At 39.8% G+C, this 14,678-nt stretch overlaps 1 protein-coding gene across 1 annotated transcript in view; it reads right to left on the bottom strand.

Moving 5' to 3' along the window:
• Window positions 1–14,678, bottom strand: part of GLDC (glycine decarboxylase) — a 95,957-nt gene that overhangs the window by 41,787 nt on the left and 39,492 nt on the right. Inside the window, exons 9-15 of the mRNA XM_032308311.1 lie at window positions 11,710–11,815; window positions 9,602–9,741; window positions 8,949–9,029; window positions 6,682–6,779; window positions 5,886–5,970; window positions 5,700–5,741; window positions 4,221–4,363 (exon numbers count right to left, since the gene is read on the bottom strand). Of these exons, the coding sequence (XP_032164202.1) occupies window positions 4,221–4,363; window positions 5,700–5,741; window positions 5,886–5,970; window positions 6,682–6,779; window positions 8,949–9,029; window positions 9,602–9,741; window positions 11,710–11,815 (695 nt within the window). The remainder of the gene's footprint in view (window positions 1–4,220; window positions 4,364–5,699; window positions 5,742–5,885; window positions 5,971–6,681; window positions 6,780–8,948; window positions 9,030–9,601; window positions 9,742–11,709; window positions 11,816–14,678) is intronic.

Genomic DNA, 14,678 nt, shown 5'->3' with positions numbered 1-14,678 from the left:
AAAGAAGTTTTTAGTAATCTAGAAAAGCGTAAGGACAGGGAAGGGGAAAACCAAGATAAAAAAAATTAAAAAGCATAAGGACAAAAAGCACTGAAGTTCTACCACCTTAAGAAAACTAACTGTCCTTCTTTTCATATACCTCTTCCCACCTACAACTCTGCATTAATATATAAATCAGTATAGTCATGCCTCAAAAAAAAATCTGAGTATATACCCAAAAGAATTAAAACCAGGGACTCAGGAATTTGTATACCAATTTTCATGGTAACATTATTCGCAACAGCTAAAAGGTGGAAAGAACCCGGGCACCTGGGTGGCTCAGTGGGTTAGGCCGCTGCCTTCGGCTCAGGTCATGATCTCAGGGTCCTGGGATCGAGTCCCACATCAGGCACTCTGCTCAGCGGGGAGCCTGCTTCCTCCTCTCTCTCTCTCTGCCTACCTCTATGCCTGCTTGTGATCTCTCTCTGTCAAATAAATAAATAAAAATATTTAAAAAAAAAAAAAAAAAAGAAAAGGTGGAAAGAACCCAATGTCCATCAATGGGCAGAGATAAGCAAAATGTGGGGCCACACATACAGGGAAATATTATTTAGCCTTAAAAAGGAAATGCTGACATATGCTACAACATGGATAAAGATATTATGAAATAAACCAGATACAAAAAAACAAATATTATATAGTTCCACCTACATGACATACCTAGTAGTCAACTTAATAAAATCATGGGTGCCAGAGGTTGAGGTAAGACAGAAATGAGGAGTTGTTGTTTAACTGATACAGAGCTTTGATTTGGGAAGATAAAGTTCTAGAGATGGATGGTGCTGATGGTTGCAAAACAATGTGAATTCATGCTATTGAACTGTACTCTTAAAAATGGTTAAAATGGGGCACCTGGGTGGCTCAGTGGGTTGAGCCTCTGCCTTCGGCTCTGGTCAGGATCTCAGGGTCCTGGGATCGAGTCCCGTGTCAGGCTCTCTGCTCAGCAGGGAGCCTGCTTCCTCCTCTCTCTCTGCCTGCCTCTCTGCCTACTTGTGATCTCTGTCAAATAAATAAATAAATAAATAAATAAATTCTTTTTTAAAATGGTCAAAATGCTAAATTTTCATGTCATGTGTATTTTATCACAATAAAAAATTTTAGAGTTGCAAAATATTCTAATCCTATGGCAGTATCTAATCCTATGGCAAATCCTACAGCAATATCTAATCCTATGGCAAAAATTTTAATTCTTAAAAATTTTGCCATAATAAATATAAATATGACATATCATATTTATATCATAAAAATCATCAAATCAAAAAGTAAAAGAAAGTTTAGATGGAAAACTTTTCAGTGACTAGCCTCTAGAACCCTACAGATATACTGACCAACTCCAATCAGGTATAAATGAAAACACCAAGAAATAGTCTCCTGATGATAATTACGACTGCACCCCATATTTTAGACGTATAATTTCAGTGGCTAAAACAATATAGTAAATTCTCCCTCAATACAGATTATCCATGAAAACTTATATTTCTTCTTACAATAAATATGAAGGCTATATCAATACCTTGGATTGGAGTGGTCAATAGCCAGTAGTAAATAATGATGAATTAACCAATAAATAGTTAGCCCTGTGGGTAGACTAAGTATAATACTTAGAATATAATGAGACCTAATTCATTTGTGGAGAGAAGACCAGCACAAACAAACCAAGAGGGTTCTAACCAGATAAAAATAAAATCCTTACATAGAGAATATATGGTGTATCCCTTCCTCTTTCCCCCAAACTTTAATCTCTGGAAGCATGATTTTCCCAAAAGAAGAGTAGGGCATTTCCTCATCTGTCATAGCAGCCTCTGCTAAGAACCAGAAATATCCCTCAATAAGCCTCAACTTTGGGCTTGGCTCATTTCCTTTCAAATCAGCTCTTAGAAATGAGGGTTACATCTGGGATCTGTGAAGGTGGAGAAGGCATCACTGGGCATCACTGACAGAAAGGACATCCTAATAACAATCTCCTTCCCTCCTACAAAACTGAGACAGGGTACTGAATCTCACTGCCAATCATATGAGTGAGGAGAGCAGGACAGAGATATAATAAGAAAAACAACAAGAGAAACTTCTACAACAGTGGTTCTTATCCTTGCCTTCAAACTGGTATCACCTGGGAAGCTTTATCGAAACACTCATGCCTGTGTCCTTTACCCCTGTCTTTCCCTGTTAAGATTACAGTTCCATCTGGGACTGAGATCTGGACACCAGAATCTTTTTATAAACTCACCACATGACTCCCAATTTCCAGTCAGGGTTGGGAACCATTGCTTTAAGGGAAGGCAAGCTTCCTTGTCCTTAGGTCCCATCTTTCAGGACCCCAGCCGGGCCCTCAATGAGCTGCAAAAGCTAAGGACTTAAGAGTTAAAATAATCCTAAACAATTACTCTCCCATAGGACACAGAAGATGTAATCATAGTGCATCACTAGAGGGCGAAGTTTCTTCATTTTCAACATTTAATTAAAGTATTATTGGCCACAGATGAATAATTCACTCAGGTTTTTCTTTCTTTGAAAAGGGAGAGGGGCTGACTGATGATGTTTTAATGAAGGTATGAAGGCTGACTTTCATGCATGTCATTCCTTCCTATTTATAAAATCAGGATTTGAGAAGCTATTACTAAAAGAGCTCTGTGTCCTTTCATTTGCCATATGCCCCCTTCCTAAAGGGTTTGTATTTTATACGATGTATGTTTTTACAAAGTGCATGACTTTGCTGTAGAGCTTATGTTACCAAATAGGAGGTAGGGCTTGATTGTAGCTAAGATCTAATTACTTTCTATTTCAGAGAGTGAGACAATAAATGTTTCAGTTTTAAAATCATTTGATTTTGGGGGTGCCTGGGTGGTATAGTTAGTTAAGCCTCCAGCTCTTGGTTTGGGCTCATGTCATGATCTCAGGATTGTGAGATCAAGCCCCCTGTCAGACTTCTCCCTCGGCGGGAAGTCTGCTTGAAGAGTCTCCCTCTGCTACTACCCAGTACAAATAAATAAATCTTTTTTAAAAAGTATTCATTTTTGTATCTTTTTAAAATTATTTTTATTAACATATAATGTATTTTTTGCTCCTTGATTTTTGTATCTTGAAGTCTGCATTTCTAAAGCTCTTGAGTGATGTAAATGATGAGTTTGCTGGTAGAGAATTATTATACTTGAGTAGCGGAAGGTGGTGAATCCAGCCACAGAAACACAACTCTTCTGAAGATACTTGAAATGTGAATTCATGCTGATAAAAGTGTCTACCCATCTCTCTCTCTCTCTTTTCCCTTCAAGACAGATCTCAAACCAATGGGATTCCAAATTGGATGTATATCAGAATCATTTTTTTGCTTCTTAAAAATAAGATGTCTTAGTCCTAACTCCTGGAGATTATGATCAGGAGGGCTACAGTGGGACACAGACATTTGTATTTTATTAAGTACCCCAAAACTGGTGCTAGAGCCCTCTGCTTTAAAAACAAAAAAACAAAAAAAACCCCTCACTGTTCTTCAGAGTTTTTACTTTACAGATAAAGAAAGAGGCCAGGATGGGGGCAGGGAACTTTCAAAGTTATAGTGATAGCACAAACCAGGATCTAGGTTCTCCTGACCCTACTGGATTGAGACACTGCTGCTTCCTAGGAGTTAACATGTGTACTTGATTCTAATTCTAATGTTATGTCATTGATGGATATAGTAACTAGTTTTCAAAGATGGCTCACAATGAAACACAACTCTGGACATTCACACCTATGTGTTGTCCTCTCCTGCATTCAAACTGGGCTAGCCCTGTCACTTGCTTTAAATAGACAGAATTCTCTGGAAGTCATGCTGTGAAACTCCAAAGGCTGAGCCTTAAGGGGTTTTGCAGCTTCCACATTCTTCCATCATAGAACACTCCACTTTGAACCTAGACATCATTCCAGGATGAACGAGCCTCAAGCAACCATATGGAGATGTCTACATGAACAAGAGCCAAGGCCCAGGGCAACATCCTCCACTGAGCTCTCAGCCAACAGCCCATCATTAACTTGCCATCTATGTGAATGTGGCTACTAGCTGACCTTCTGGCCATCCACCCAAGTGGAGTTAACTGTCTACTCAACTCTCAGAATTATACGAAATTGTTGTTTCAAGTCTCAAAGTTTTGAGAGGGAGGGGTACTATACCAAAAGAGATAGCTGAAAAAACAGAAGAAATCTCTTACCTGTTAGGCTGGAAGGAGAATCGGTCATAGCCCGTGAGTTCACATAAGTCTTTCTCAAGCTCTTGGAAAAGTTGCTGATACCCTTGAGCTTGGTCCAGAGGCACAAATGGGTGAATGTTTGCAAATTCTTTCCATGTGATAGGCTAAAGAGCAACAGGGGAGAAAACACATGCACATGTACAACTGTAATAGTAAGAACAATACTAACTTTAATAATGATGACAATAATAAGTATAGCAATACCTAGCACAAAGAGTGTTTACTATGTACCAGGCATTGTTTTAAGCACTTTAAACACATTAATTCATTAAATCTCACCACAGTCTTACCAGGTAAGTACTCTTACTGCCTTCATTTTGTAAGTGGGTCAGAAGGGCATGGAAAGGGAAGTTACACAAAAATATAAACTTTTTTTTTTATCTTTTCAGGAACAAAAAGTCCCTGAAATAGATTTATATCCATGAAACCCAATGAGTTGTTTCCAGTATGGTTTACGGCACATATATTTATCCTCTCTTCACTGAGCAGAACAAGACACAAACAAAAGCAAATGGGGAAAATGCTTCCAATCACAATATAAAATGATTTTGTTGTCTGATCTGTTTGTCATACTAGAATAATCCTATGGAAAAAAGGAAGAAGACAGTTCTGCTAAAATGGATCCTAGCCTAGGAGAGATATTTATCAACCACAAGAGCAAGTTACACAAATCTTCTGTTGATACAAGAAATAAATCAAAACCTCTATCCTTCTGGCACTGTGAATGGATTCCTAGAAAGAAGGCTTAACGTTCTGAATTCTACTGAGCTTAACAACTACAAGTTGATAAAAGCATTGCAGGTTTAAAAGGGGGAATAGGAGGTGCAAGTGGCTGGCTTAGTCAGTAGACATGTGACTTGGGTCTCAGGGCTGTGAGTTCAAGCCCCACATTCAGTGTGGATATTACTTAAAAATAAAATCTACAAATAAATAAATAGGGGGTAGGAAGACATGAATATTATATATTTAATCATTTTAACTTAAATTCAATTGATTAACATACAGTATTAATTTCAGATAATTTTACTCAAATTTAAATGATCAAGTTGCAATAAAAATTGGGGTTTCTCCTAAAATTGTTGAATAGCAAGGTAAAGATGGGGTGCCTGGGTAGCTCAGTTGGTTAAGCGTCTGCTTTTGGTTCAGGTCATGATCCCAGGGTCCTGGGATTGAGCCCCGCATCAGGCTCCCTGCTCAGTGGGGAGCCTGCTTCCCCCCTCCTTCTGCCCCTCCCTGCCCACTCGAGCTCTTTTTCTATTTCACTCAAACAAATAAATAAAATCTTAAAAAAAAAAAAAACAACAAAAGAACAGCAAGGTAAAGAATTATTCAGGTAGTTATTAAATCACAATCCCAGTAGCTTTCTCCAGTTATCTAACTATGTACAAGGTAGAACACTGCTTCTACTAAGTTCTCTCTTAAGAGAAGTATCCTACTTACTGCGAGTTCAGATGAGCTGTTGAGCTTCATGGTACAGGACCCCTTTAAGAAGCATATCCAAAACGAATCACATTAGTGATTTCCTCTTGACCCTTTGAGCTCCCCATATGGCCACCCCTTCATCCCTCTTGCAGCATATCAGATATAATCCAAAGAGGTGCGACCAGGGATAAAGACAACAATTACCAGTGGAATCATACTGTGAACAAGGGAAATGTCTTTGTTTTCCAATTTCTTCATGTATCGCACAATATTTGTTTCTGAGTGATAGCTGTGAACACAAAACACATGATTTGGGGCATTGTTATGAGGTAAGAGTCTATACACATCCTCCTGAAAGATAAGACACACAGATCCACCTTCAAAATACAGATCAAACTGAGCCATAGGCAACATGCCAACAAAAGCATCAGAGGAAAGGAAAGACACAGAACCCCCACGAACCTCAGGGGACGCAGTAGGACAAGAAGCTTCTGTGGGCAGGAGGGAAGGTTGGGAAGAAGAGTACATTGAGTTCCTGGGTACCCAGGAATCCACAGTCCTCTCTTTCTGACAAGTGGGATTAGGGGTTACACTGCCAATGAAGCAGAGCCACCAAGAGATGGCTTTGCCAAAATCAGGAATAGAATCCTTATGGATATGGTTTATTAGAGAGCCAAAGCTGAGCTACAATAACCCGAGCATATCATAGTTAGATCCAGACGCTACTCCCTGTGGGTGCCGGGATGGCTCTGTTGGTTAAGCCTCCCACTCTTTGTTTTGGCTCAGGTCATAATCTCATAGGTCGTGAGATCAAGCCCCATGTCGGGCTCCATGCTTAGTGGGAAGTCTGCTTGAGATGCTCTCCCTCTGCCCCTCCCCCAACTTGCACACTCTCACTTGCTCTCTTTCTCTCAAATAAATACATCTTTAAAACAAATTAAGCAGCCACTCTCCATTGTACTCCCAAGCCACAGCACACAATGCACGTAACCACACAAACCTGTTGAACACTTGATGTGTGAGGAAAGAGCTAGTTCTCTTGAAAGCAGTCCCTGGAATACCTCTCCGCTCCTCGCCCATGCTTTCAGCAACCAGCTCCTATGTGGAGAGACCACAGACTATCAGTGGAAAGCATGCCTGGAACCACCTGTGGAGATCCAGGCTTCTGGTCAGGATGTACCCCAACAAAGCACTAGAGATCTACTACCACTGCCCAACCCCCTGGCATCTGGCATGGTGAGATAACAGGTTTCAGGAGTCAAGAATTGTGGCAATTCTCCAGAGCATCATTTTTAAGTTCTATTGACATTTGCCACAGAAAAGAGGAAAAATCACAATTTTTATTGCCTCTCCCCATCCCCAGTAAGACTTCTCCTGCATGTTCCTTGAGTAATGAAGCAAGTTCTTATAAGTTATTTTAGGGAGCCATCAGAAAAGTTATGATGGGGGCACCTGGGTGGCTCAGTCAGTTAAGCAGCCACTCTGATTTTGGCTCAGGTCACCATCTCAGGGTCCTGCTTCTGGCTCCGCTCTCAGTGGGGAGTCTGCTTGAGATTCTCTTTCCCTCTCTCTCTGCCTCCCACCTCCGTGCATGCTCTTGTTCACACTCTCTCAAGTAAATTTTTTTTAAAAAGTTATGAATACAACACTCACATAAATATTCTCCCTTGTCAGTGCTTTCATCTGTGAGAACAATTCTGATAAAACACATGTGCCAAGACCATTCAGTGGGAAAGAGGATAATCCCTTCAACAAACAATGCTGAGAAAGTGGGTATCCAGATACAAAAGAATGAAGTTGGACCCTTACCTTTTACCTTATACCAAATGCCATATACAAAAACTAATGCAAAGTGAACTAAGGACCTAAATTAAAAAGCCAAAAGTATAAAACTCCTAGAAGAAAACACAGGCACAAATCTGCATGATCTTGGATTTGGATTTTGGTTTCTCAAATAGGATATCAAAAGCATGAGTAACAAAAGAAAAAGTAAATAAAGCAGACTTCAATTAAAATTAAAAACTTTTGCATCTCAAAGGACACTATCAAGAATTAAGAGATAACCCACAGAATGGGAGAAACGTTTGCATATCGTATCTGATAAGCGTTTAATATCCAGATTATATAAATGCATGTCTTGTTCCTCATTCTGCTGCAAGCTAATAGTACAGCTACCTAGAGCCCTTGGTGGGTGCTCCATAAATATTCCTTAAATGCATGGAACCTGGGGTTTAATTCAATGCAGAGTTCTAGGGAGAAAACAGCTTATTCACTCCGATTTATTAACTAAGAACAGTGTGCTATCTCTTTGATGGTTTACAACTGTGATCTGGTACTTAAGTCCTCTCTTAAACAATACCTACACAACCAGGATGGCACTGTTCAGCACTATGGAACCTATTTCTACTTGTATAGGAAACGTTTCCTTCCACTGATGCATTCAGCAGTGTTTACTGAGTGCTTCCTGTGCACGGGTCCTGCAGAGTGTTGTGATTAACATCTCACCATGCCATCTCTCTATCATCTTCATTCCTTTCTCCTCACATGGCCCTGCTATTTCATTGCTTTAGAAACCAACTTTAGAAACCAACTTTTAGAAACCAACTCGGCCACACTGAACTGCCCCTAGTTCACATTATAATCTTTGTCCTCTAAGTATTTATTGTTGCTCTTCCCAGTGTCCGGAACACCTCTGGCCCCAAGCACCTTGTTCTTCAATTGTGCCATCTCAGATTGGATAACTCCCCCCATCATCATTCAGAACTCAGCTTAGGACAATTTCTCCAAGTCTTGGGGAGAAGCTCCTCCTCACAGAGCATCTTCAAACATCACCTAGTATGACATATCACCTGGATTTTAATCTTGCACATGTCTGAGTCCCCATTAGACTCTAAGCTCTGTCGGGGCAGGAGTCATGTCTAATTCACCACCATCCTGAGGGCCTAGCATACTACCTGCCAGGTTTTAGGTGTTCAATAAATATGTTACATGAATGAGTATTTTCCCAAAACTGAGATAACCAAGACATCAATGTCATGATTCTCCATATTAGGGATAGTTACAATTAAACACCATTAACAAGCCTCCCATGTAGCCCGGCTGCAAGGTACTAGCTAGGGCCCACAGCAGTGACCACCAGCTGTCAGGGATGGTCAGTGGCATAATTTTAACAACAGGCCACCCAATGTCACACATGGAACAAGAGGCCCAGTTATCTTTGACAACATCTCAGTTATTGTAAGAAATGCACCTTCTTAATTTACTTACTGCAGATGACTCACAGCCAAAGATCCACAACAAGTCATCCAGATCTTTTTCATTGACTGTTTCATCAAGAGAAATCCCAAGCTACAGAAATGAAAATGAAAAGGCAAACATCAGCCCTAAACACCAAGAGCAGTGGAGAAACCCCAAGAGAGGTCAAAGGGAGGAAGATGCTGGATAAAACCCTCAGTTATTCCAAAATATCTGGGTGCCACTGTATCCAATTTGGCCCGTGACTAGATGAGTCTGAGGCTTCACAAAGTTTAGAGTTTTAGGAGCCACCTCCAGGCTCTTAATAGTCTGGTGCCTGTAGGTCACCCCTATTGACACTAGATTCACTTACCCTTTTCTTTCCTTAACTTAATTTATTATATCACTTATCATGTTTTACCTTCAACAGTCATATTGTGAAGGGTATTATGAGAAAATATGTGCCTTAGAGTCCCCTACATGAAAACACAAAGTCTTCAGTAAAGTTAAGAATGAATTATCCTTTATTTAAAAGTCACAATGTTTCTAGTGGGAAATGAAGATTGTTTAAAAAATATAGATTGTGCCCAACATTCCAATGCTTATTTTTTTAAGAAGAAAATTTTTAATAAGAAAAGTCAGGAAATTTTAAAATAGTTTTAAAAAATGGGTAAGTTTTACTTAACTGTGCCATCCTCAAAGAGCCGAAAATTGATTTGCCGCTGAGCGGCCCGGTCCAAGACCTCTTTCACTGAGCAGCCACACTGAATCTTCAAAGTGTCAAAGAACAAGTCATGCTGAAGTTGATGCCCTGCTCGCTTGAGACCTAGACAAGACAGGAGAGCCATGAGTCCCCAACAGAAATCTGCTCTGCAGCCCCTAACCTTTCACAGAGAAGTAAAGAGGTAAACTCTTTTTTTTTTTTTTTTTAATTAAGATTTTATTTATTTATTTATTTTGGAGAGAGAACACAAGCAGAGGGAAGGGGAGGGATCAGCAGACTGCGCTGAGCGCTGAGGATCCTGAGATCATGACCTGAGCTGAAATCAAGAGTAGGATACTTAACTGACTGAGCCACTCGGGGGAACCCAAGAGGTAAATTTTAACTATAGTCTGTTCCTGGTCTTAGCCAGTGTTTAGATAGCTGCTTTTTTTTTTTTTTTTTTTTTTTTAAGAAATTAAATGCTTATTACTATGCTATAGAATATTATAAAAGAAATACATATTTAAAAAAAGAAAAAATCACCATAATCACCATCCAGAAATACTTGCTAATTACAATTTGGTGTATATTACTCTAGAATTGGGATGTGTGTGTGTGTGTGAGAGAGAGATATCACATACAGTTCTTTACACTTTAAAACATTTATAATACATAAAGAATATTTTTTTTCTATAGATCAGTATCTTTGTGATCTTTTTAATGTTTAATCGCCTACGACTGAACATTAAGGCTGTTTCTAAGATTGTGGTATTGTAAACAACGCTTCAGGGGATATCCTTTACATCCTTACTTCATTACTTCCTTTAGATAAATTTCTAAAGTAGAATTTTTTATTCAAACTTAGGCACATTTTTCAAGCTTTTGATAATGTACTGCTTACATGCCCTCATAAAAGTTATACCAGCATGGGTGTCTGGGTGGCTCAGCCAGTTAAGCATCTGCCTTCAGCTCAGGTCATGATTTAGGGTTCTGGAAGGATAGAGCCCCATGTTGTCAGACTCCCTGTTCAGCAAGGAGTCTGCTTCTCCCTGTCTCTCTGTCTGTATTCTCCCTCCCTCTCTAATAAATAAATAAAAATCTTTAAAAAAAGTTATACCGGGGCGCCTGGGTGGCTCAGTGGGTTGAGCCTCTGCCTTCGGCTCGGGTCGTGATCCCAGGGTCCTGGGATCGAGCCCCGCATCGGGCTCTCTGCGCTGCAGGGAGCCTGCTTCCTCCTCTCTCTCTGCCTGCCTCTCTGCCTACTTGTGATCTCTGTCAGATAAATAAAGAAAAAATCTTTAAAAAAAAAAAAAGTTATACCAATATCAGCATTCTTTTTAATCTTTACCAAGTAATGGGAGAAACACTATTGTTTCAATTTACATTTTCTTAATAGTAAGGTTGAAGCTTTATGCTTATTGGCCATTTATTTGTATATTTGCTTCTTTTAAAGTTACGTTTAGGCTCCTGGGTGACGTAGTTAAGCGTCTGACTCTGTTTCAGCTCAGACTGTGATCTCAGGGTTGTGAGACTGAGCCCTGCATCAGGTTCTGTGCTTTAAGACTCTCCCTCTCCCTCCGCCCCTCCCCCTGGTTCTCTCTCTCTCTAAAATAAAATAAATAAATCTTAAAAAAATTTTAAAAATAAAATTACACTTAATGCCCTTTGCCCATTTTTCTCTGAGTGATCATTCCTCTGATGTTTATGGAGCTGGGGAGCAAGTAAGAGATCTCCATATTAAAATTTTTAACAGCCAGTCTATCAGAAATGTTGAAATAGTTTTGTTTTGTTTTTTTTAGATTTTATTTATTTATTTTTCAGAGAGAGAGAGAGTGTGCCTGTGCACAAGCAAGCAGAGTGGCGGCAGAGGCAGAAAGAGAAGCAGGCTCCCTGCCAAGCAAGAAGCCCGATGTGGGATCCCAAGCCAAAGACAGCGGCCTAACCAACTGAGCCACCCAGGTGCCCTAGAAATGTTGAAATACTTTGACTTTCAATTTTGTATACAGTATTGGACACAATTTTTCTATTTTACCTACTCAGGTTTATCAGTCTTATTATGTCCCAAAGTTTTTAAACAGTTAAGTGACTCACCTTCAGACAAAATCAAAGTGGCATTATGTACCCTCCTAGCAATATGCTCCAGCCCACGGGAACCATGGTAGATTGCAAACATTGCAGCCATGTTTGCCAAGAGAGCCTAAAACAATAAGAACATTTAAGGAATCATGCTCAACAATGTGATGAAGACAATTAGTGAGAAGAAATATTATTTTGACTTGAAATGCCAAATTGAAAACAGGGACCAAAAAATGATCAGATTTCCTGCATTCTCTACGATAGTGGGGGACCATTTATAACCTGCCTATCTCAGGGGCAAACACGGCATCCAAGACACCCTGGAATCACGACACTAAACCTTCAAATTTGACCACCATAAAGGAGGAGGATGAAACTTTATAATCATATCACCATAAGGGGGGAATGGGGCTGTCATTAAACACTGAGAAGTAGTATTTCATGTAGATAGACAATGGAGTAATAAAGTGTCAGAAAAAAAAAGTGAGATCTAAGAATTTTATACTCAAACAGTTCAAAGATAAAAGCAACAAGCAATTTTCAAATACTCAAGAACTCAGAAAACACAATTCTCCTGAGAGCATAAATAAAGTGCTAGAAGCTGAAGTTCAGCCAAACGACAGAATGGAGATTGTGTGAAAAAGGACTACCGAAAATGAAAATGCAGGTCATGGGGAATAAAACCACAATGAATTGGCAGGACATACATTAGAAAGAGAAAATCAGCACCTATTGGCTATTCCCTGCTCACAGCAAAGTCACTTTCTCAGGCAAAGATATCTCCCTTGACCACGGGATTGAGGTTTCACAAACATTTACAGGGAAGCCTGTGTTTTGTGTGATGAAAAACAGAAAGGAATGGCACTGGAATTTCTCAGGGGCACAGTCAGCTCAAGGTGGTTCAGTGAGGAAGTCCTGCAAGGCAAACAAGGAAAAGGACCCACTGTGATGGCATGTTGAGTCAGGGAAGAGGATAAAATAAGATAGCTAGGATAAGAGACCAAAAGGAGTTACAATGTGGTAAAAATTGATGGAGGCCCACCTCGTGCTTTTCTCTTCTTCCTGGTACCATCCCTCATTTGTGTTATCACCATAGATCCGGCCAATTAGCAATCTTCTAACCATGCAATACCATCCCGGCCCTCTAGGAAACTGGTCCCAACTCAGGTCTCAGATTCCTACCCTGCCCAGCCTACTCCATTCTCCCACTGCCACTCCCATTTTACTAGGTAAGCACTATAAACTCTGAAGTTTTCAGTCCCATTTGTGACTTCTCTCCTAAGATAGTAAGTAGGTCAGTAGTTAGTTCAAGGTCATCTTCACAGCCAATCACTATCGAATGGGAAGGGAAACTAAGAAACATAGTGCTTTAAAATTGGATGATATTTAATATTGGATTGATTTTTTTTAGGTACGATTTTCTCAGCGAGGCTGCCAGAAAGAAATCCACGGGACCACTGCAAAATAAGAAACAGTTCTCAAAAGACGCCAAAAAGGGACACCTGGCTGTCTCAGTCAGTTAAGCATCTGCCGTTAGCTCAGGTCATGTTCCCAGTGTCCTGGGATCGAATTCCACATTGGCTCCTTGCTCAGTGGGGATCCTGCTTCTCTCTCTGCCTGTCACGCCCCCTACTTGTGCTCTCTCTCTCTCTCTAGCAAAAAAAAAAATAAAAAATAAAAAAGATGCCAGAAAGTGAAGCCAACATGCAAAGGAAAGGACAACATCTGGAGCACCTGGGTGGCTCAGTGGGTTAAATATCTTAACTCTTAAGCATCGTAACTCTTAATTTTGGCTCAGGTAATGATCTTGGGATTTTGAGATCAAGCCCCACGTTGCACTATGCACTGGGCATAGAGCCTGCTTAAGAGTCCCTTTCTCCCTCTCCCTCTCTTTCCCTTTCTATAAAAGAAGAAGACATCTGAGAACACAGAAATAGACTTTCTTAACAAAAATTCCCCCAAGAAAGTACAGAAGCTCTGTGGACTCTATATAACAATTAGAAATAAATATAGAAGCACTACAATACCTTCCAGTCATGGAAAGGGCAAGTCAAACAACCCATGACACTACATATGCAAATGCTTATGACTACTTCTGAGGAATAGAAACTCAGGCCTGATATTCACAGAATTCTCTGGAATCCTCTTATCACAACAATCCTGCATAATGTAGAGATGGTTCTTTTCCACAAAGAGGAAACTGTATCAAGTGCCTGGCCAACAAATTGACAACAAATATAAAATCATTTTTAGAAATCTTAGAAATGCTTTAGAACTCCAAAGTTCAAAGAAATAAAGACCAAGAAAATTCAAATTCCCTGGATAACCTGGACAAACTTAACGTAACTAGTCTACTTAAATAAAGTAATAAAAAAGTATAATCAAAACCTCATAGGGGCGCCTGGGTGGCTCAGTGGGTTAAGCCGCTGCCTTCGGCTCAGGTCATGATCTCAGTCACGCATCAGGCTCTCTGCTCAGCAGGGAGCCTGCTTCCCTCTCTCCCTCTCTCTGCCTGCCTCTCGATCTACTCGTGATCTCTCTCTGTCAAATAAATAAATAAAATATTAAAAAAAAAAAACCTCATAAAAGTTGCTCAGAATCATTAGTTATAAGGGAAATGCATATTAAAACCACAATGCAATAACACTTCACACTCACTAGGATGGCTATAACTGAAAAGACAGGCAATTAACAAGCATTGGCAAAAATGTGAAGAAATTACAACCCTCAAATAAAATATTTCCTGGTGGAGGGAATAAAAAATGGTGAAGCCCCTTTCAAAAACAGTCTGGAAGTTTTTCAAAAAGTTCAATGTGGGTCAATAAAATGGTGTAGTAATTCTACTCCTGGGTATATACCTAAGAGAACTGAAAACATGACCCCATGAACTCTTGTATGTGAATGTGCATAGCAGCTTTATTCAAAATACCTAAAAGTGGAAACAACCCAAATATCCATCACTTGATAAATGGGTAAACAAAATA

This window comes from Mustela erminea, chromosome 12, assembly GCF_009829155.1.
Source record: "Mustela erminea isolate mMusErm1 chromosome 12, mMusErm1.Pri, whole genome shotgun sequence".
Lineage (NCBI taxonomy): Eukaryota > Metazoa > Chordata > Mammalia > Carnivora > Mustelidae > Mustela > Mustela erminea.
This window is presented reverse-complemented; position numbering and strand designations above follow the sequence as displayed.